The sequence below is a fragment of the Ixodes scapularis genome, unplaced genomic scaffold, assembly GCF_016920785.2.
Source record: "Ixodes scapularis isolate PalLabHiFi unplaced genomic scaffold, ASM1692078v2 PGA_scaffold9__187_contigs__length_104089568, whole genome shotgun sequence".
In the NCBI taxonomy this organism is placed as follows: domain Eukaryota; kingdom Metazoa; phylum Arthropoda; class Arachnida; order Ixodida; family Ixodidae; genus Ixodes; species Ixodes scapularis.
Genome location: NW_024609884.1, coordinates 3,118,379 through 3,142,057, shown reverse-complemented (window position 1 = coordinate 3,142,057; position 23,679 = coordinate 3,118,379). Strand labels below are relative to the sequence as shown.

The 23,679-nt window shown below is 45.8% G+C and overlaps 1 protein-coding gene across 3 annotated transcripts in view; it reads right to left on the bottom strand.

Annotated features, from left to right (window-relative positions):
- LOC8031944 (serine/threonine-protein phosphatase 4 regulatory subunit 1) overlaps positions 1-23,679 on the bottom strand; it is an 89,599-nt gene that overhangs the window by 9,734 nt on the left and 56,186 nt on the right. For all 3 annotated transcript variants that reach the window (XM_029995424.4, XM_040501464.2, XM_040501465.2), the window contains 12 exons: positions 17,244-17,350; positions 15,012-15,154; positions 14,878-14,938; positions 11,957-12,039; positions 8,968-9,072; positions 8,832-8,897; positions 8,410-8,565; positions 7,995-8,174; positions 5,352-5,552; positions 4,160-4,450; positions 3,403-3,551; positions 1,839-1,975 (listed from right to left, as the gene is read on the bottom strand). In XM_029995424.4, the coding sequence (XP_029851284.3) occupies positions 1,839-1,975; positions 3,403-3,551; positions 4,160-4,450; positions 5,352-5,552; positions 7,995-8,174; positions 8,410-8,565; positions 8,832-8,897; positions 8,968-9,072; positions 11,957-12,039; positions 14,878-14,938; positions 15,012-15,154; positions 17,244-17,350 (1,679 nt within the window). The remainder of the gene's footprint in view (positions 1-1,838; positions 1,976-3,402; positions 3,552-4,159; positions 4,451-5,351; positions 5,553-7,994; positions 8,175-8,409; positions 8,566-8,831; positions 8,898-8,967; positions 9,073-11,956; positions 12,040-14,877; positions 14,939-15,011; positions 15,155-17,243; positions 17,351-23,679) is intronic.

Here is a 23,679-nt window from a genome sequence, read left to right as displayed (position 1 = left end):
GGGGGGGGGGGGGTGCAACGATTTCCAGACTTCGGTCAAAAATTTGTTGAAGTTGCACTCTGACACTTCTGAAGTAAAGAACAGAAAATCGATTTTGCCTGCGTGCGCTAGTTCTGTAAGATAAATATTGGCATTTCGGGCACCCCTCAACTCACTCCCAGTCTTCAAGGTCCCACCTGGTCCCCCTCCTAGTCACGTCATTTGGTGTGCCGTGTAGCTTCCCGTTTGCTCTGTCGGAGGACTCTCCCCCTCTCTGCTGACATTAGCGGGCGTTGTGCTGTAGCTTAGAGCAGAGCGAGGTCACTTAATCTCACCATAGTTTTTTCGGCTGCCACTCGCGGCTGCAGGTGGGGGAAAAAGCTCGACTTTTGCTTTGCGATTATGCAGCTTTATCACAATATTTTTAATGAACGAGATGTTTTCTCTATCCTGCGGGACACGATAATGTAAAAATGACGAGATTCAAATCCTTTAAATTTTAAAATCGTTGCACCCCCCCTCCCTTTAAGCTCGAAAAAGGAAGTGTCCTTATAGAGCAGAGGCTGTGTGTGCAAGGGCTGGCAACCTTGGGACTGAGGGTATATAAGAGAGAGAACTGGATGAACCTTTTAGTTGTGTTAGACTTGTTGTCTTCCTATCACTTTGCCTTTTTCTTTCACGTTTTGATGCTTCATAGTTTTCTCGCCCCAGTCTCGGGTAATTTAAAGAAATGTAGCAGAGTTCTGTTCATGGCGCAAATAGCACAGCACTTATATCACTCTAATTCAATCGCTTTATTCGAATTTTGGGACAGTTCGAAGCCGAGGCATCGTCTCGGCAATTACGCGTCTATGTGGAAAAAAATGTGCAGCAATTCAAAATTTAACCTCTGTTAGTTCGAAGTATTTTTTTTTTTCTTTGTACTCGAGAAGTCTGGCAACTCTGGGAGCATTCTTGCTCAATCCCCCAAAGGTCATCCTGGTGACATCCCACACTGCCAATGATAGGGGGCGAAAAGTGGCTTAGAAGGGCAGGAGGAATCATATGCTGGTCATTTTAGACTTGGGCTAGGTGGCGCAAGCCACCGCCCATTACAAAGGGTACAGCCATTAATATCCATCCATCCATTCATCCTTGCGATTATGCTGACCAAGCTTAGCTCGCAGCAATGCACACTTTATAGCTTTTATCTACTGAGAGTCCTTGACCGTGTGAGTGGCCGGGAAAAAAAGGGAAAGAGTGCGGTGTGCGAGAAAGCCACCAGGCGGCCAAGTGACGCCACACCAGCATGACTGCACATCATCTTCCCACAGAAGTTCAAAAGCCAATGTGGTGCGTACGGAGCTTGGTTAGAGGCATTACCCAGTCCTAAGAGAGGTTTAGTCCATCAAATATATTCGTGTCAACAAACATGCCGTGGCTTGTAGTAATTAGGCATAGCAACGATGATGTCTTGCCGTGCCAAGGGGTCAAGTGCCGCTGAAATTGCTCGTGGCACCACAAAGTACCATTCTGTGTTTCCTTTGGGAAACAAACTGCTGCCCATGAAAGGTTTGCCATTTCCAAAGCGTAGTTAATACTGCGCATCTTCGTTAGCGGAATTCTGCACGTCTATGTTGTGGGATTTCCCTTGCTGCTATCTGCCTCAGAGTACGACACAATGCACTGGGGCCCTTAACTCGTCAAACACAAAGTTGGAGCCGAACGTTCGCGGAGCGCGCCGATTAGACGTCGGAGAAAAAAGTGTCAAGTCGTCGTCGTGATAGGCTCCGTCAACTTCGGCCCCAACTTTGTATTTGAGGAGTTCCGAAGCCCTGGTTGGAACTGAGCAAGCTGGCCTGGACAGAGGATTTCCTCACCGGCCACTTCCCCGGCCTCGTTGAAGGCCACCGAGGCCTCGGTGACCGAGGAGGACAGCAGCAGGTTGCACTCCTGGTCGGCCGTCGTCAGAGAGGACAGAGACGCCGTCCGGATGCGTAGCGACTCCCCTGTGCTCCTGGGAAAACGTCCCACCAGGCTCTTTTGGCACTCAATAGCGAACAGCGCCCCTGGCCGGTCGGGGCGCTTGCTAACTTGGAACGCGCTACTTTCTAGTTAAGATAACTTGGAATAGGGCTAATATTTTTAAACTAACTCTAAAGAGTAATATCGTTAGTTACTTTTGAGATTTCTGCACAAAAATATTCCAAATACGACCACTAAATAGTCTCACAATAGGCGAGTGACCCAAATTGTTATACAGAGAGGGCAGCGCAAGAAGCTCCGTCAAAAATTCCCTGGAGCAAGAAAGCAAAAAAAGATGGGGAAAAAACACCTAAATTTTGAACAACCCTGCTAGGCCAAGCTGGCGCAGCCAACTGGGGGGATGCGGACCATCGCGTCCTGCATGGTACACTGCCACAGCAAACGGAGATGCAACTAAGCGCAGCATTTTTAAAACGTTTCTCTTTTCTTTGACTGACAGAGGCAGCAGAGGTCAGTTTTAGCCGATTGTCATGACAAATGGCCATAGATAGGCTCATTGCACAACTGAATTTCCAAACCTCATCTTTTTTACACTGAACATACGTTTACCTGTACTTTGAATCGTCCAACGCACTCCTGCAGGGTCTCGACTTTTGGCCCATTTGATCCCCAAGTTCCCTTTTGTTTCAACTTCCTGCCGGTCACGTGAAAAATGGGGAAAAGCTAGAGAAAATGAAGTTGTGATATCGAACTAAACATGTTTTTTCTATGAACTAGGAATAATATTGTGGAACGAAATAGCATTTCGGAATCAGGAAGCGTAGTTTCCGAAAGTTTTGTTCACAAAAATTCAGTATTTATTTCGTAAAATTAATATCGGCATATCAGCAGCCACGCAGAAGGGTTGTTTCTTTTAGTTTTCAGAAAGAAGCTCCCTGCCCTCGAGAATATCTGTGGCCCGGGAGAGCCACATACATGGAAGCAGAAAAACATTTGACAAATATGATACGCGCAATTTCATTGGTTAAAACCCAAAATGGGATTCACAAATTGCCACACTTCGCAACGCCATATCGGTTTTACTTCATCCGCACGCTTTTGACGACATCTTTCGCTTGATATAGCCTCACGATCTCGTTCATCTATAGTATTGTTTTTCTTTATTTAGAAATGCTTCAGCTAGCATTCGCTGCAGCTTCTATCACAATACTGCCCAGGTGCATCTTACATTAGGTAGCGAAAAAAACTGGCAGAGAAAAGGAATATCATGAGGTAACTTGAATGTTTTCCAACCCTTTTTATAAAGTAATAAAAAAATAATGGCATTCATTTTTTGTAGCAACTGAAACAAGTTACCCTTTCCAATTTTCAAATGAACTGTATACTATTGTTACATCATAGCAGCAACGTGCCCATGAATGCCCCAAGGGACTATAGACCAGGGGAGGGTAGACTCACCTTGAGGAAACCCCACAAGGCAAGCCCGGAGGACCCAGCATTTCCACACTCAAGTCGGAAGAGAAGCAGCGATTGGCCTGGTCCTGAGACTTGGCACGCACGTGAACTGCAGTAGCCCTGTCTCCCAGGAACTCTATGTCAACCTCCACCTGCACGCAGAGCGGGCCTTTTGGTACCACACGCCACATGCCCTTTTCCAGCAAACAAAAACAGAGAAGAGTCAGCACAGGTATGGTGCCTGGCACTTGTCTTCTCTAACTGGTGTGTTTACCGCGTCCAAAAAAAGTGGTCCCTCGATTTCCGCCTGATGACCTCGTAGAAGTGTCATGCTAACGCCGGTTGCGATCCTGGTGGCGTCCCAACAGCGGGATTGTATGTGGCAGACGCCTGTTCCGCTGCAGGTCGTCGTCCTATGTGACAGTCCACGGAAGCCTGGGCTGCCGGAAATTGGGACGCCGCGACGACAGCGACACTCGTGTTCGCTTGTGCTACTCGCAGTTTCTCGTTAGCATCTCTACGACCAACTGCCAGGATCGCGACAGGCAACAGCGTGACACTTCGGCACCTGCGACGTCATTTGTTGCCTCTTTGGGACCATGTTTGATGCACGGGCAGCATAGGATGCCAAACACACCAGTCGAAGACTCGCTCCAGGCACCATAGTTTAGGGACCAATGCATCCAAAGCGCAAAGGTTCTTGCTCCGACTCAAGCACCACGGAGCTTGCGAGCCTGCGCAGCTGGGCAAAAGCCCTCACCTCTGGAATGGGGGTCCGCCAGAACTGGAACGTATTGAAGCGATTCTCGCCCCCAGTGGTGCCGTCCACATGAACCACCAGGTGTTGCCGGTGGCCCTGCACCGACACGTGGTCCGCCGGCACCGTCGGCTCGTCTTTTCCCAGGGGTGCGTCCGCCGTGAGAAAGGGACTCAACACCTCGTCCCCCTCGCTTCCCGCTTGCCCAACTGCCTCCTGGCACTCTTCCTCGTTGCCGCCAACTTCCTCAGTATGATCCGTCCCATTTTCCTCCACTCGGGGCTCCACTGCAATCTGCCGGGCACATAAAGAATGCTCAGAAATCGGACATCAATGCAAACTGCAGCCAACATCCCTGGAGTCTCGATACATTTGATTTGTAGCCAAAATTCTTCAAAACATCGGACCAAAAAAATAAATAAATTGTATGGAAAATTGCAACAATTGTGTTGGATAAACATTCTTGCACCAAAAAAAAGTCTAGCGACATTGAGGTTGCAGACGCCTACGTTCATGGCACGCTTCTTCAGGTAGTTTAACGCATGTGCACACTTGATGGGTGTTCCTAGAATGAAGCGGCATTACCGCTAATCGGGCCGATAAACCTGGCGATCTTCCAGAGCCTTCCATACCCTCGAGCTGTTCCTCGCCTACCTCTCTGGTCACATGACCTCCCCGTTAACCAACCAGCGTCGAGCACCTCTCCTCCTCTCCCACCTGATAGTGGCCATGCTTTTATACGGTATTCACTTTCATCTGGGCTTCAGAAAATACCCAACACCTAGCTAAAAAAGGGTTCGCGTTAAAACGTGCGACAGGGTGTCAAGTTGGCGGGAAACCCGCAGGGGTTTCCCGCCAACTTGACACACTTCTGTCAGTTGAGGTGAGGTGCTCTTTGGCGGGAAACCCGCAGGGGTTTCCCGCCAAAGAGCACCTCACCTCAACTGACAGAAGTGTGTCGTGACCACCCTGGTCACGACGTGCTGGAAATGCACTCGTCATCTAAATGGTCTAATCACCTTTATGCAAACTCCACTTTTGGGCTTCATGAAATGCCGAAAGCCAAAGAATACTTGACGTTAAAAAATGCACTTGCTCAAACGATGCTCGCAGAAACAGCAGCACCCAGAGTGATCAACTGTCAAGCGAAATCGCCACAAGTGCCAAGTTCACAAAGCATTTTCGGAAGACCTACAGCGAGCACGTTCTCAAAGCCGCCGTCGGACAGCGCATTGGGACTCTGCGAGGCAGCGTCCAGCTCCTCAACAGGAGCCTTGTCCTCCTGGCACTCAGCAGGTGGTGAAGGGTGACAAACAGTACTGCAGGGCTCCCCCTTGTCCTCCTCGCAAGGCACAAGCTCCGCCGCCTTCAGGGGGCTCTCTTCTAAGATCACCTCCTGAGCAGACAGAAAACCACCCACGAAGTGTATCATGTACACGGTTAAAAGAAAGCCCGGCCCAACGCAGCTAAACCAACACGAGAACGATGTGCACAATTACACCGCACGAAGCGAGACGTCCCAACAGTTTCTAACAAAGCAAATTTTGGCTATTCCCCAAAAAAACTATTTACCAATTTACTGTTAACCCTAGATAATATGAAGCTCATAGGAACAGCCAAGCGCTTTGAACTAAGCAAACTTGGAATGAAACACCAAAACCATGCATACTTATTTTAATCTAGTATTCACTCGGGAGAAGTTGGTTTTTGCTCCCCTCCGCCGATGCGCTGCAGTAACTATGCTCTCTAAATTGCAGAACATTTCTTGGGTTCCTTATTTTCTTTGTAAAGAAAAAGCCCTCTATGACGCCAAACACAGTTCTGGTCCCAGGGATATGGAAAGCGGCGCAACGGTTCCTAGGCTTACTACTTGCACAATTCCACCGTCCAAAAGTGAACCACGGACCAAGTCGCATTTTTTTACCTCAATGTATTCAATGGACAGAACGCCTCCACTGACTGGGTAATTCCTTGAACTCAGTTTTGTTAGCCGTGAGCTTTGTGCGACCACCCCACTGTTCACCCCTTTCCTAACTTCTGCATGCATGGTGCCATAACGTACGCGCTCGCTCCCATGCTTGGCTTGGCCTGGCCGCTTCGCTAGCTAGTTCACTCTTTTTCTGCCACGCAAACAATAGATAAAGGCGATTAAATGTGCACGCTTGCTGTTTAAGTGTGGTCCCGGCCTCCAATTACCATTTTTCCACCAAAAATGCATTTTCAAAGTTAACTTTTTTGGCATGTATGATTAATAATGAACATTTTCACAAAGTTTTATCAACACGCAGGGGGGGGGGAGCAAGCTTCAGCCTTTTGTAGCAGGCCTGGGAGCAGCAAAGATGCCCCTTTGGAGCAGTAAAAGTTCTGCTTTGGAATAGCTCAGGAGTCACAAAAGTAGAGTTTCGTAGCAGTATAAGTAAATCTCGGAGCTGGTCACCCTCGTCAAACTTGGGGCTATAAGTGCAGAGGTGTTTTTCTGAATACAAAAGTATCACAATGAAAAAGCATCTCTGTGATGTTTCAGAACCATTTCCAACCATACCCTTTCCATAGGGGGATCGGTGGCCGAGTGGGCTAAAGCGCACACCCAGCTCAACGCGCGTGGAGCGAAAGCTCGCGCTGCGGAACCTAGGGATTCTGGGTTCAAGCCCCACCCCTGCCCGTTTCAATCTGGATGAGCATCGTACCGGCGTGCGGTCCTGTATCACTCCTGCGTGAGCACCTTAAAGACCCCAGGTTAGCAGTCGTACTGCCCTACATCAACAACCGACGCACCCGAACAGATCCAACTCAACGACCCGACCGGCCCGCCGACCTCACCAACCTCGCTGCGCATGCGCACTGTGGATTTAGAAGGAAATGACATAGGCACTCTGTCAACTTCTGGAAAGATCTGTGAAATCCCGCAGAGCAAATTCGGCGGGGATTGAGGCGCTCCGTGGAGCGGACGTTGCCAGAGATCTACGAGGGGAAGATGACCAGCTCGAGGCAGATCTGCGAGCAGAATATGCGCGCTCCAAATGGAGCGCTCAAGATCTGCGAGCGGAATTCACCATAAGTTTGAGACATGAAGATAATGACAAAAGTATTTTGACGGCGGAAGTCGAAATGTTTATGAAACTATTTTCAAGCCTTCAAGAAGTGGCGTCACCAACGTCAAAATAATACTCAAATTTATTTTGAAAGTAGACGTTGAAATATTCACAGCCTAAAAACAAAAACTGCGGGAACCAATTAGGAATTTACATGTCACAGACTGCGGACGCTGCAGATTCGCGCGTCACTGTGCGATAAGCACGAGAGAGCCCACGGCTAACACGCTTGTCACACGTACCGTTACCACAGATCGCGTGCTTGGTGCGATTCCCATGGGACGTTGCGTGATCGATATCTGTTGGGAATCGGGTGGGGTGGGAAAATGGGGGGGCAATGTTTTGGAATTTTAATGTTACGGGTAATCAGCCCAAAAAATGGGACCGCCTATTTGTCGGGGGAAGGCGTTCATACGAGACTTTACGGTATATGCAGGTTTAATTTGTGCCTTCTAACGGAAGATTCTACTTTCGGGACGCAGCGAGGAGAAGCGAGAACCGATCAGCAACTGCGGTCAATCTCGGCCCCTCAATGGACCACATGATTGACACAGCACACATTCAGGAGATGCCTTGTTCCCACGGTGAGTGAGGACAGCGGACGGACTTTATGGTGCGGAAGGAGAGGGTAGTGTGCGCTTGGTTTTTTGCCGTACTTTTCAATGAAGGGAACGTGAACAAAAGCTCGGAATCTGGAATATTGCGACCATTCTCAGCTAATCTCCCTTCCCGACAGAAGTGCCCACCTGTGCCTGGACCTCCTCCCCCTCTGGGCAGTTGGCCGGGCCACCTTCCATGCAACCGCTGCAGCTGCCCGCCTGGCGCACGCTCACCACGCCGTCCTCGCTGCAGTACAGCCCCGTCCGGGACGGGTCCGCAAACGTCGAGATGAAGGGACCCAGGGCCTGGAAGGCTGCCAGGCGCACCTGCGGCCACCCCCACTCCTCCTCAGACATCGGGGATCCCAGAAAGGAAGCCTCCTCGGGATGGCTCGAGCAACTCGTTCACGGAGCTGGCCAGCCTAGGCCAGACACATTGTACAAATACTCCCACGCACCTACGTCTCTACAAAGCGTGTGGAAAAGCAATCTCCAAAGTCGATAGAAACTGGGAAGCTTGCTGTGTCCTCAGTTCCCAGCGGGCATGTCCCGGCCGACTCACCCAGCGAGACTGGTCGTCCAGCAGGGTCATGAAGAGGGGGGCCAAGCTGTTCCTCCGCGTCGTCAGCGAGCAGACGCAAGACACCGGCATGAAAACCTCGGCACAGGCCTTCCGCACAGCCCACGCGCTGTCCTCGCACAGGTAATGGAACACCACCTGTTCACAGCCAAAGAACGAGAGGAACAAGCAGGTTAGGGGTACAGCTCTAAGAACGGTGTTGCCATTAACCAGCTGTCACCACGCAACTGCTGCAGCAGCAGAACCACCCGCCTGTCAACAGGCCCACACCGAGCCCACTCTTGCAGCGCATCTCGCTTTCCTCGACACTACAGAACAAGGCTGGGCTGCCCCAAAAGGACAGTTTCACGTATCTTCTCAACAAAATAAAACATACATGTTATTCAATACTACCAAGATCTTACCAGATTGTCTTCAGTGCACTCCTGACCAACAATGCTGCAGAAGTCGCCGAAGTTGGCTGCACAGACCTATGGGGTGGACGAGGCTTAGAATGTCCAAGGCAGACCAGAAACCCTCACGTTGGTCTGTTTCACTTGCCTTTCGGACGTGAAATGAAGCATCCTGGCACAAGCTAACAAAAGCTGGTAGGAACAGATCAACAGTGGTGTCCTTTCCTAGGTAAGGAGCCATCTTCGTCATCAGCTGAAATACAGACAAAATTAAAATGCAGGAAAGAAAAAACACCCGCAAACTCAGCGTCAGGAAAACTCCCAACCGTCTAAAATGCATTCAAGACCAAAGATTTTTGCCATTTGGCTAAATGATGCTCGGAATAAAATTATGCGTGCTGGGCAGATACACTTTCCATTGCCGGAGGTGTTCACATTGGTCATCACATTGGAAGGTGTTAGGTTTGAGAACACCAGATACTAGAAACGCATGCTTCCAAACATGGTACAAGCTAGAGTAGAACCTCGTCAACATCTTCCCGGTTAATATGTTTTTCCGTGGAGACACAATAATTGCATGTCATTCACCCTCCTGGCTGTTCCACCCCTCAACGCCCAACCAACAGTTCCACCCTCCGGGCTCTGCTCAGCTCCTCCCCTTCTTGGCACATCACCTTCAACACGGCTTAAAGGACTTTTTCACACATAGAGTTTTTCATTGTGCACCACGCACACATTAGGCTTCATCATTTCGCACGGGCACACGCGTTGAGCCTCACTGCACTGACGGAGGAGAGCCAGAGAGTTAAATCAATGGGACCCCAAATCGCGCTCGCTCCTTGAGGTCAACATTCCTTGGCAATGATCATTCGCAACTCCAACGCCCTATAGATGGCGTGGCAGTAGTTTCAAGATGGCGGAAGAGACGGGGATAAACTTTCCGTGCACTTGCTCGCCGATTTGCTGGTCAGTGTGCTTAAAGTAATTTATTTGGCTACAAATGCAAAACGGTCAGGACAGGAGCGTGTCGCAGGTGACGGAGATGTTGACGTACGTTAGAAAAACCAGCATATTTTTTTTTTTTCAAAGTTCTGGAAACATCACAGAACGTGCGACGCTTTGTGAAAGACGACAGTGTTTTGGGCGCCAGTTGCATCATTGTGTGTGGTAAAATAGTTTTGTGGGTAGTGAAAACATTGTGGTGTTTGCACTCAGCATGGCCACCAGTGCTCTAAAGCATGCTGCGCATTTTGACCATCAAGCTCCGGCAGAGCAGCGTTCACAATATTGACGTCTTTGCTCGGAGGCTCACTGCTGCGGTTTTAGCGCATTGCAACACGTGATCGACCTGTGCCATGGGTACTAATAGGCAGTTACGGCAAAGCATTGCGACCAGAGGTTTGCACCTTTTAAGTTTCGGTGTGTGCCACGAGCGTTGCCGTGCCTATGGTAGCCTGCGGCAACGCACAACTGCATAATCTACGAAAGGTTCCTAATGAAATTAGACATCCAGGCCCCTTCTTGCAATGCTATTGCGAAGCAGACCGCAACTATTTCCATTTTAACCCATTTGCTTTTTCCGTGAAAACCACACGATGCATGAACACGTTGACCAGAAGAGCAGCACCGAGGACAGCTCCGCCGCCGTCCCTGCTCCTCTGGTTCTTTGTTTGTCCGCAAAAGATGAGCGGCGGGCTGGAGTTGCGAATACAGCCTGTACACTAAAGCATCAATCCTTGTTCGGGCAGTCCGCAAAAAGTGGTTTCTCGACATATCACTCTGCGATTTACTGCAGAGGTGCAGCTAGGTGGTGCACACATCAATGGATACCTCGTTTGAGACAGAAAAAAGAACAACCTGTTAGGGGCAATCTACGTTTCCCGGGCGACGCAGACTGTGCTCATCGACTCTGAGACTCTGTCAACAGACGACGCATGCATCCAAAGCCTCGATAGCAGTTCTTTCATGCAGACGCCGTCCGACGGCAGCACCGTAGATTGCCCCAAAAAGGTGGTTCTTTTTTCTTCCTTGAACGAGGTATCCGCTGATATTTTAACTCCACGCGTCCACCACCTAGCCGCACCTCTTTAGTGAATCCCAGCGCAATACATTGAGGAACCGATTTTGGCCGACTCTCCAAAGTCGGATCGAAGCATCGGTGTACATGCTGTAGATCGAGGCATAACAAAAACTAAGTGGACACATACCAGAGTAAGTAGGCTAGTTCTCCGCAGGTGCGAGGTCCACGTGAAACAAACCACTGTGTAGTCCCGCGAGAAACATGTCAACGAGGTTCTACGCCGATCTCAAAACGGAGCAACCGCAAGAGTATCGCTGCTCTTCACGGTACTGCACACCCGCCTCCAAAGAAACTGCAAACCCAAAAGAAGGACTTTCCAACCTCGAGAGGCGCCTCATTCCGAAGTAGGAGACTCACCACCGCTCATCAAAGCTGGCTGTGATATGAAAAAAAGAGACACACATCAGAGCCACTTTGACGAACAGAGGTGGGACGTCTACGAAATGCAGGCAAAACGGGCGTTGGTCGTCGACGCCGAGTCTCCTCCACACGACCACAACCACGATGCCAATTTGCCGGGCCAGGGTCATCAAAGATGGCTGTGATATGATATCTGACATGACAAACCACAACCAGTTTGATGCCCGGGTGAGAGCAATCTCGAACGAGGGGGGGGGGGGGGGGGGAGGCAAAATGCACACGAACGTACATGCACCCACGTGTTAGGGGTAGGCAGAACCTCGAGCACCAGGTCTTTGCGCAGCGAGAGGAGCCCACCGCTGCACCTCGAAGGAGTCCGATTCGTGTACAGCTCATCAAAGGTGGCTGTGATATGCTGACCAAGAAGGGAGACATTTCACAGTCCCTTTGACGGCTGCACAGGAAAACATTAGCCTGGCCGTTGCCGTGGGAAGGGGAGGCTGCAGCCGCCGACACTGCACGTGCTATTTCCAACAAAGACAAGGTAGTGAGATGGCAATGCAGTCAAACTCATCTCACTACCCATGTCTTTCAGGGAATCAACACTGCAAACTCCTCCCCCTCTGGAATCCACAGTTCCACCACACCTTGGGAGACACAAACACTTCCGAGCAGATGACAGACAAGAGACGCTCACCGTTACTGCCTCCGTCTTGTAGTCGTCCATGTCCGGTTGCGTCAGGTGAACCACGGGCCTGCATATCTGCTCCTCCAACTGTTCTAGAGAAATCAACACAGATCCTTTCAAATCAAACAAAAAACATTGCACGGCCGAGCCACTGTGCCCTCGGATCAAGAATCATACGCACAAAATAAGATGCTGCTCGACTGACATGCACGAAGTGTTGAAAAAAAGTAAAAAGCAACGAGGCAAGTTGCTACAAAATTTCATGAGTTGGTCAAACTATAGCAGTGCGTGCAGGGACATGCACATCACCTTCAGCTGCAGAAAACCCTGTCAACCCCCAAATGTTGAAAACACTAGAGCAAGCAGCATCAAAACGCTCTTATTACCCAATTAGTTACCACACTGCTTAATGTGACAAAACCATTTATGTCAAAGAAATTTTACTGCATTTATAAGAGCACAAAGAAAGCTTTTCATATATATATATATAAAAAAAAAGGATTTCCTAAAAAGACTGAATTCTGTATTTTTAGCTTTTTCTTCTCATACAGTTTTTCATTTTTATAACTATACTTAAAGTAACATAATTTTTAAATAGGCTTAAATACAAGCTTTCATTTGATATATTTCTTATGCCTTAAATAATTGTACATTGAAAGCTAGCTCAATTCAAATTTCACGCATTACTGTGAAAGGTGCAAGATTCAAGAATTTTTATTTTATAAAGTAAAATAATAAAACGCAGTCGTAGTGAACTTTAACTCTTCCATAGAAAGTAATACAGCAGTAAAATAAGTTATAATTGTTGTGAAAAAGATAATCTAAACGTTGCAAGACTCCAGAATGTGTCACGACTAATAACTGCACAAATTGCAAGATGTACCTTCTGCCCTTTCAAAACCCAAAACTCAAAAAGAATGTTTGCAGTTCTAATTTGCAGTTTTGTTCTAGTCACATTTTCCACCAACATATATTTTTTCCAGAAGTTTCTGAGGACCCATTATTTTTTCTTGCACAATTTGAGATGAAACCATTTATAAAGTAATTGCAATCTAGATTATATATAAAATTCAAAAAACCTTGAAATTCTCACCCCCGATAAAGCACTTCTACATTCTCTGTACTTGGCCGTGCATGTTTCCTCACCATTTCAATGTCGCACACGCTACTACAGTTAAACCTGGATATAACGGAATTGATAAAATTTTGCAATAGGGTAATTAGTTATATGGAGGATTTCGTTACATGCAGTTTTCACAGAAAAACTCGTAAAGGACACGTGGAAAGAAAGCGAAAATTAAAAATCCACGTGGGCAAACTTTCACGTCATTTATTTAGTGGAACAGAAGTCTGCAAGCTTGCCTTGTGTCTTTCGCACGAGCGAAGGCAGCACGCAGCGCTCAAAGGACACCAAAGTGTTTAGAGCGCTGCCGTCATCCTGGGAGCCTGCGACCCGGCGTAATTCATCAATGGCATCCAAGACCCCCCCCCCCCCTCGCGGTAGGCACCAAAGGCTGCTCTCGCCTTTGATGGCAATTGGACAAGAATCATTTTAGGTACAGTCTCCGACCGATTATTCGGACTTTGCAAGGACCGAAAAAACGTCTGAATAATAGAGCACTGCGAAAAATCAGCAGATTGAAAAACTTGCCTTTATCATTTCCTAGTGGGCTTAAAGCTGTAAATAGTGCCTTGTTTCAGGTTACGCCTCCGTTTGCGTAGGGCAACTTTCTGTTAGCTTGAGAATCGCTGCCTTCTTTTCTAGCGTTATGGTCGAGTACTTTCTGCCCTTCTTAATGACACATCGCGGCGGCAGAAGAACGGATGGGGCTATGACGTCCAAGCCAGCGTTGTGTGAACGAGATAAGAGGTGCAAAACCACGAGCGCAAAATGGCGACTGGCGACGCGAAGAAATGGGAAAAGCAAAATGATAATGATGATGATGACGTGCAGCTAAATGGAAAAAAAAGGTCTAGCATAGCGTCACCTAGCGGTAGGACTCATGAGTACTCAAGTAGCGCCAGTAGCGCTGCCAAACCAAGCCAATCCATTTGCAGCCAACACAGAATTCAAAATGGCTGCTTCTTGATGGAGTCTTCCGCTGATCGCTCGCGACGATTTTGTCCGAATAATCAAACTTTCGGACTTCAAGCTGTCCGAAACATTAGTCGTGAATACACACTATTTGTATGGGGTAAGTCACGGTTCCGCCTTTAGGTCCGAAATATCAAACAAATCCAAATTGGAGTCCGAAAAAAAAAAAAAAAAATTTAAGATTGCGGCGGAGCGAGTTTGTTAAATTAAGGTTATCCAATGCGAGCGCTTCGTTACATGGAGTTCACAAATACAAGCGCTTCTATGAAGATTGCGTCGGGAAATTGAAAAAATTTGTTAAATAGAGGATTTCATTTTATACAGGTTCGTTACATCCAGGTTTAACTGTATAACAAAAATGCCATTTTACGAAGTGGTCCTCATGAAGTTTTAGGCGCAGTTACATATATTTTGAATTGCCATCTTTCATATGGCAGTTCCACACTTGCCATGACAGCCTCATGCTAAACAAAACCCCTTGTAAACATTTGCCCAGTGCAAAAAAAATAAAAAAGGACCATATACAGTTTTGGGTTGAATTGAGATACCACATATGAAAGGGAAAAAAAAAACAAAAAAACTTCAACACGCAAAAATACCCCCCCCCCCCCCCCCCAAAAAAAAAAAAAAAAAAACATACATTTAAGAACCCGAAAAAGTGTGCAGAATTTAAATATCAAAAGAAACCGAATCGTCAAACTAGTAATTCGAACACTTCAGGATAGAATCGTAAAGCAGGGCAGGTCTGCGCAAGGAACTGTGCCACCAATGCAGGGCCCGAAATGAGTGGCAGAACAGAGCAGCAAAACAAAGTGCGGCACAGCTGGTAACTTACTTCGCTCAATAAGAGCCCGCTCCAGTATAAAAAGCAGCGATATCTGAGTCCTCTTCCTAACCTGAAAAAAGACCATAGAATAGAAAGAGCAAGCAAGCTTCTCACAGACAGTGTGGGCAGAGAGGAAGGCCCACCTGGTTGGCTACATCCGTCAGGTACTGCACAATGGTGGGCACCACATGGTCCCGGACCACCCCCTCCAAGAGACCGCCTTCGGCCGCGCAGAAGCTCGCAATGCTGGGGAGCTGGTCGACAAGCTCTGCCCTCACGGTCTGATCTGCACATCAGACGCCCCTTGAGCCGACGTTGGAGCAGACAATGGCAACATACTCTGTCTGAAGCACCAGAGTGACACCTGTCCCTAATAGGACCTTTCAAGAGCATTTCACAGGTGTGCATGCCCGCTTTGGTTATTGCAACAGATTTATCAAAGAGGCTCATTTATCGAACAGGCAATGCCAGGGAAGGACATACAAGTTTTCCACACATTCGAGCGCCCGGAAGAAAGGCAAGTGTTTCGATGGTGCTATTTCATGCCCAATCCTAGCCTTTGCTTCTTATTCGCTATTTTCAGACGGTGCCCACACGAAATCTGTGCACACAGCTTTCGTTACCAGGTCAAAGAATTTAGAGGATCCCTACAGAAATGACTTCCTCCCGAGAGACTTCACGGTGCTGTTTCGACAGGCACTCCGAGCTTGTTTGTGCAACAATTTACAGATTTACAGGAAAAAAAACTAGATTTAACAAGGTCCTGCTGCGACACTAAACACATACAAGGCCATCTTATGGGAGTAGAAAAAACCGCCAATAAATCTCTCGCTAACCAATCCTTTAGCTAAGCACCGGAATAATTGGCGATGCATATTTCATGGATTTGTTGGAAATTGTTTTTCCTTGTCTGTACACGGGGACACACAACGCAGTACTATCTCCTTGCAACATTTGTACAGAAAGGGTCTATATAGTAGAACCTCCTTGATGCAATTTTGGGAGACGGGAAATAAAACGTACGATCTCGGAAAACTTAAGGGACAGGAATCCCATTCAAGGGGGGGGGGGGGGGGGGGTGCTGGATAGAGATGAGACAGATAGCAAGTGTCATGAAACAATATATTTTACATTTTACGCAAACATTTGTAGGTGTGAACTCGAGTAAGTTCAGAAAAAGCTCGTAATTTGCACCTGGCACTTTGGGTACAAAGGGCACAACGGGCCTGCTATGGCAACGCGCTGGCGGCACCTCCGAGTATTACTCGATACCCGCCGTTTTTTCCCTTGCAGCCGGAAAGACGGACAAGGGGAAGTTGCAGCAAACTTTTCTTTGGACCTAATCGTGTCAGCTATCGTTGCAGGTGGCGTGCTGTGCAGCGAAGAGGCGTTAAGAAGCGACGCCGGGTTGTGGTGCGAGAGTTCAACTTCAAAAATTGTTTTATCGCTTTAAACAATAATTACTTTGATTAAGCTTTTAGCATCAAACGACAATATATTGTTCTTCCAAACCCACCATATTTTGTATTTTTACTTGGACCACTTCAGGGTCGAATAAACGACTGTTTATGCGTCAAAACACTTTTTTGCAACTTCAGGATTTTTGTTTAGATCAAGATATTTAATTGAGCGGTTTTAAAAAGTTTTTTAGAGATTATATACCGGCAGGGCAGCCGGTAAAAAGTTCTATTAAGCCCTGGGAGCAATTAGATATTTTTTTAATAAAATAACAAAAATGTTAAAAATTTCAAAAACTTGTTTTTTAAAAAAAATATTTAAATTAAACAAAACTGCACAAGCCCAACCACATTGAAGTCCAAAGCCGTGCAAATTTAAGAAAAAAAATATTGTTGCAGATTTTTCATCGATTTTTGAGTGATGCCTAGTTTACACTGTTTCTAAAAGTTCAAACCGCGCTCACGTCAAACAATTTTTTTTTTTCTCGTCAAAAATATTTTGGGGCATGGCTACGGACATTGCAGCAAAAGGCCATGAATTTTTTTTTTTAGAAATCGAAGGTGGGTGAGCGCAACATCGGGGAAGTTTGACAACCTCTGGGACGTTTGACATGGAATGACCCACATGACAAACAGAAGATGCAGTGATTTTTCCACTGAAGCACTTTCTTGTGCAAGCATGGATTATATCTATCGGAGGAACAGCAATATGAATTGTTTTTCCAGCAGTCTGGTTAATGACAACACACCTGCAATACAGCCATTTGAAACCCAACCCAAAAGCGCTGCATCTGTGTCCCACTGTCTCCCAGGGTTCAACCGCGAACCAATCATGTCCCTGACACGACAGAGACAGAAAGGTAGACGGGCTATCAAACTGGGGTCTTGGCTCCAACTAATGTATCCCCAGATACGTACCGCAGTCCATCGCCAGCATGTTCATGACAGCCAGCACCGCAGCAACGCTCTCCTGAGAATCCAGCACCAGCCTCAGAGTGTCCACAATGTTTCGGGCCCCCACTTGCCTGCACGCAAGGAAACGGCATCAGCAAGGGAAATGCAAACGGAGCAGTAATGCCAGTCTAGAGATTTCTAGATGGCCACCCAAATCCACTATTCCATGGTACACCACTTTGTCTTTTTTGTTTTAAGGAAATTATATTAATCGAAGCCACCACACAGCGTCATAGAATAGCAGTAATGTGATTGGTACGAGTAATTTTAAAGCATCTTTTAGAGCAGCTACATAACCACTTTGGATGAGCTAAAGCAACTTTTGGAGCACAAGTACGCACTTCATTTTCATTCCCACACTGCAAACATTATGTTAAAATTCACGTGTTGACCTGTCCATCAAAAGACATTGCCTACTTTGCTTTCTCAGTTCTGTGCAACCTTTTGTTAGCATCAATGCATGGCAGGTGCGATTCCTTCAAACGCCTCAAACACAAAACTAGTTAGCTGTTTAACGTGTAGAAGTACCAGGCACGACAACAATATGCCAAGTGGTGAACAGTATGAACTGCTGAGAATGATTATTTTAGGTACGGAGCCCAAGGAAAACCAAATTACACTTATTGGACATAATCTTCCAACAGAATAATATTGAGCACCCAAAGGGGTGTTTCATTGAAGTCCCAAATGTTGTAATAAAGCTGCAATTATGACTTTAAATAAAAGCAAAGCTTCTGTAGTTTGATTATTAACAATGACCTTTTATATGTAGAGCTTCATGATAACAAAAATCGACATGCGAGTGATAAATTAACCTTAGAACCGATTCAGTGGAACTCATTAAGCTTAATCCAAAGTTTCCATCCTCTGCTCGAGCCAATTCAGTTTTAATCTACTCCGTTCGCTCTGCCATTGCGCAGATTGTTGGTTGTTTGCAGTTTTAATGGTGCAAGATCATCAATGGCCATACTGTGCCAAACAAGGTAAGTCAATAAAAAAGGGTGAGTTGAATTAAACTATGGGGAAATAGTTCTATAGCTTGTTTAAAAATCCTATATTTTCAAAAAAATCGAAAAGACATTTGAATGATATCACTGGTCGCTCACCAAGTAGCAGGGGATGGTGAAATGGAATGCGATACTTGAAAAGATCGGGAAAAAAAGAATTTGTGCTGCTGCCAAAGGCCAAAACAAAGAAATCAAATATGAAGAACAATTGAAGGTAGGTGTGGCCAATTCTCAGGCGGCATAGGAGGACCTTGTGGAATCTATCTTTATTGTAAGATGTTTCCCAGGCACCAAGGTCTGGCTTGATGGTGTGAAGCTTATTGTTAATCTCTGAATCCTTTCGGACTGCCACGATTGCAAGACTGCAAGTCTTGTAGGCATTTTTAAGTCTTGGTGGGGGATGCAGGCATGTGACATGCCATCGTGCAGATAAAACTATGCAAAGGTGATAACTAAACAAGAAAGCTGACATAAAAATATAAGCTTATGTTCATTTAAAACTTTACGGAAATGCTCAAGTATCCTTGTTTGCAGATGGTTTGCAAACTTTTCCTCGACGCAAATCCTGCAAGCATTCCATCAACTTCGGCGTCTGCGCGTCAGCGGTACTCGGACCAGAAGTCCCGATTTAGAGCGGGATACGACACCTGGAAGTCGAGGAAAAGTTTGTCTAATTTAATGCGAATTGCCCATTTCAAAATGAAAATCTTTTGTATGTTCCTGAAAGAAAAAATGAGTAGGCAAGGGGTTAAGTATATTTCTTTATCAAGGACATGTTGGCTTACATTTAGACAGTTCATCAATGCCCACATGCCCCCACCTTAAAATATTTTCTTCGTAAGCAACTTTTCGAGACAAGTACCGTGCAAAGTGGTACCATGCAAAGTGGAACTCTGAGGCTACTCCTTTTGAGCAGCCTTTCAGGAGGCAAAAATTCATCAATGTTTTTTTTTATCGTCGTTGGAGTCCATGTTTATTGGTAATTTAGTAATTGCTCTACTTCAGCATCCATCAGGGAGCGCAAGGTTACAACATGCATGTGCCATTTCGGAAAAATAAAGACGGAAAGAGAAGTCTCATACACAAAACTTTCCACAATTCATCAACAGGTGAAACCAAAAGTTTTTTTGTTTTTTTATATTGCTTGTTTGCAGATAACTCACAATGTAACGAGAATTTACCACTCCGAGTTTAACTGAGCAGTGGGAAGCCAATATGTATGCGACAAACACACTCTGGCACAGCAGGACATGTGAAGTGGCCACTACAGTCAGAGGATTATGGTTGACATTTCATTAAGATGATACTGCTGCACTTTTACACAACGGGCACTGTGTAGTCACAGAGTGCAAATGAGATGGGTGTAACATTCCTAGGAAGAGGGGCTACATCTATCACAAGTCTCGTGTCATGTACTCGTGAAAACCTATTTGACATCAAAACGTTTCGGCCCAAAGAGTCATTATCACCGCCCTGTAACCATTTTATGGGTCGGAAAGTGGAATCTCTACTCTATAGTAATGTAAAATGTACACTGGACTGTCGCTAAAATGCCCCAAAACAAGAAATTCAAGAGTTGCAAACATTTGGGCCATTGTATATGGAAGCTTTAGCTGCCAGAGTAGCAACAGGACGTAGAAAGATCTAGAGGCAGAACAGCGGAACCTTCAATTGTAATCTTCATTTTCGGTCTAAGAGGACCGTGCTGCTAGGGGTCATTTTATTAGTATGACTAATTTCATCTCCCCACCCGCCTATTGCAGAGTGGTAAAAATAGAGATGTCGCGAACCTTCCGAAGTTCGAGTTCGAAGAAAGGTTTAGAAAATTTAGAATCTCACTAAGGTTCGAATTTGAAAATTTTGTCAACTGTAGAACCCCGCTGAGGTTCTAATTCGAATAATTAGAAAATATCAAGGTTTCTGAAAGTTTGAGTTGATTTATAATTTTTTTGACAATCGTTCAAAAACTTTGAATTTCTTTAAAGGTGCGGTGCAACAATTTTCAGACTTGCCAATTAACCGCAGGAATTAATCTGTTACCTGCAAAATAAAAAACATTACTCCATTTTTTTTTTTTTAGAATACAAATATACTCTATCTGATCAAAGTATAAATGCAAAATATTGAAAACTTCATGATATCATCCCTGCTCATACATATGTACTTAAGCCCTTACTAGAACAAGTATGACTAAATTAAATAAAAAATAAAAAACTTTAGATAAATAATAAAAAATGAAGTGACAAATAATACTAAACTTATAATAACTTAATGAAATAATTAAAAAGAAAAAAGAGGAAGTGACTGACAAGACTATAAGCAAAACCATAAAATAAGAGGTTTACCTTACAAGTTAAATGCATGGATGCGTTCTAGCACAATGAACGGTTTAGAGTTTGCACGACTCAGGAGGACATTCCCACTGTTCTTGTCCTCCCGCAGGTTTGCTGTTTGTGTGCCAGTGCGTGTATTTGCCACGTACATGTTTACAGGTGTTTACACAACGTTTACGGATGAGGCAACCAATTATCGCGTTTACGACAGGAATGAGAAGAGCGGAAAAAACCGCTAAACATGCAAAAAAAAAAAAAAAAAGGGCCAAATGTATGTTTTGTTTTGCAGAGTTGTTATTGGTTTCCCCAGAGATTAGATGATACGTGAACACATGCCAGAAGGCTCCTAGGTATGTTTACATATAGTAAAGTACGCCCACCCAAAAGTGAAAAGATAAATGGCGAAAAATAACAGCAAATTTTTATGAAAAAATTGGTGATAAGCACGGGTGCGATAAGTACGCGGGAATTCGCCATGAACTCCAGGTTAGGGCAGAAGAACGCGGACGCAGCGCATTCGTGCTTCACAGTGCGATATACACGCAAGAAGTCGCTACCTACAAACTCGGACGACTCGGGAACCAATATCACGCGCGCAAATCGCGCGCAAAAAAAAAAAAAAAAAAAGAAAAAAGAAAAGCGGGAACCGAGTTTTAGTAGTTGGCATATCACGGTGCGATAAGCACGAGGGAACCCGCCACGAAGCAACACAGCCTATGAGATAAGGCCGTAGCGCTGACATGTTTTGCGTCATCAGCGAAGGCGAAGGCCAACGCTGGCCACAGATTGAAAAGGAGCGATCGGTTTCACGTTTGAGCCGAACATTAGACAGTTTTAGTAGATCGTTCCGATACCTCCGATAGCCCCGATAACGATACTATGCATGCGCAAGGGAGGCGGTGGCGGAGTATCGGGTATCGTTATCGGAGTCATGGGAACGATCTACTAAAACTCTATTGACGCGATCGTCGCGTTTCATCTGTGCCCAGCGTTGGCCTTCGCTGGTGAACATCTCATTCAGCACTACGGCTTTGTTATACACGAGGTGTCGGGCGAACAGGCCGAGGCTGCACATCGAGCGACTGATGCGATTCCCGTCGGACATCGCGTGATCAATATCCGCTATGCACGATTTAATACGTGCGATATGTCGAATACACGCGGCCATTCTCAGTGCCACTGCTCAAAAAAAAAAGTAAACGACGAGTTCCGAAATGCGGACATGCATAGGTGGCTTTTGGATACATGGTTTTGCGCAAAAAAGACATACACGAGAGAAAGAAACAAACACGAGCGCATTGTTTCTCTCTCTTGGGTCCGTCTTTTTTGCGCAAAACCATGTATCCAAACGTTCACCATTTCGCCCAACAAACTATTTTATAGGTGGCTTTGTCAGAAGTACCCACACGCCGTTGTTGGCTGTTGTGACACTGACGGCACAAAGCAACGCGCCCAAACAAGCGCTTCCAAGGCATTGGTACGGGCAAAGGAAATAAACCCCTTTCATTGCGTGTTGCTTGTATTCGTCCAAAGACGGTATGTTTCTGAAGAACAATGAAAACATTTACTTTTCCCCGTGTTCGAAACGGACGGCCAACTCACGCAGTTGTCCCTCTTGCTGCTGGTGCTTGACGGCTCATCAACATGAAATCATGAAACGAAGCACTGTCGATTTACCTGGCCCGGAATTAATCATGATCATTCTCGTTAGACGAAAATAAGCAATTGGCGCCTGTTTTCATCAAACGAAAGTCAACTGCCGCAACGCTTAGCTCGGAAGGATTCGGGCTGGCTCGCTTGTCTCCTTTTTTTTACTCTTTTTCTGTAGCTGCAGAGTCAACACCGACTAGCCCAACAACAAGTTCTTTTACATTCAGATACTTCCGCATACGGCCACATACGCTACAACACCGCATATTTATCTCGAGTAAACGGAACTTGAACATCAAAGCAGAAGGAAAAAAACGTGGGTATTTGTATCTGAACTTTGAGCTCTACTCAGAGAGTTGAAAATTGGTCGTTCTAACAACGGCACACTGAAGGCTGATTGTATCACTATTTCTTTTTTTTTTTTTTTTAAGTAATAATCATGACCAAATACAAGTCAAAGATATTGCAGTCAGAAGGCGAAGCGAGTAAAATTAGTTTCATTTTGACAATATAGTCTTGTATCGAAATGAACAGTCTGTCCATTTCTGGGGCATAATATATAGGTTCGTACTACAGGTGTTTTCAAGAGTGACGGTCGCCTCGTTGAACTACTAAGAGTAAAAAAAAAAAAAAAAACTTCCATAAAAAGTGAAACGGTTTATGGTATATTTCATGTATCTTCAGCCTCTAAAAAAATGTCTTCGTGGCCAAACGTGCATTTAGTTTCTGTCAACAAATGTAACTGAAAACTAGACAGCCGACAAATTTATCTTGCGTATCAGCAAAGAGAACGGGAAACAGGAGATTGAACCGCAAAATCACAATTTTCTTCGCGTAAAATAGTGCAACTAGCAATAGTAGGATATTATGCTATTTAGTAAAAGACAGCAGGTATTACGAAGTTTTCATTCTCTTCTGTTCCCATTTGTTCGCAGATTAAGAAATGGAGTGCCCAGATAGCCTCTGCAGCCCTTGCATAATTGTTCGGGGCTCTCTCAGGGTGGGCGAAGGCCAGCGACCATCTCCAAAAAAAAACCCAGGAGTTCGGAAGGTGTACTACCGCAAGTTTTGGGGCTGCTTGGCTAATTTAATTTAGGCGTCTGGCGTCGCCCGGCCTACTTAGAAAAGAAGCGGAACAGCTCAACGTCATCTCCAAGCGGGAAATCATGCCGAAATGTGTCCTTGAACACGTGCGAGATCTTCACCCGAACCCAGCCGGGATTCGCCACAATTACTAATTAATCAATGAAACAAACTAAAAAGAAGGAGGCTTAAACGATTTGGCAATTTTTGAATCTAGTCACGTGGGCTAACTGTCCACAAGTACAAAATAAAATCTGCAATATATGTAATGGAGAGGTCCCGGGTTCGATACCCGGACCAGGCGGATTTTTTCGGTCGCGCACCAGT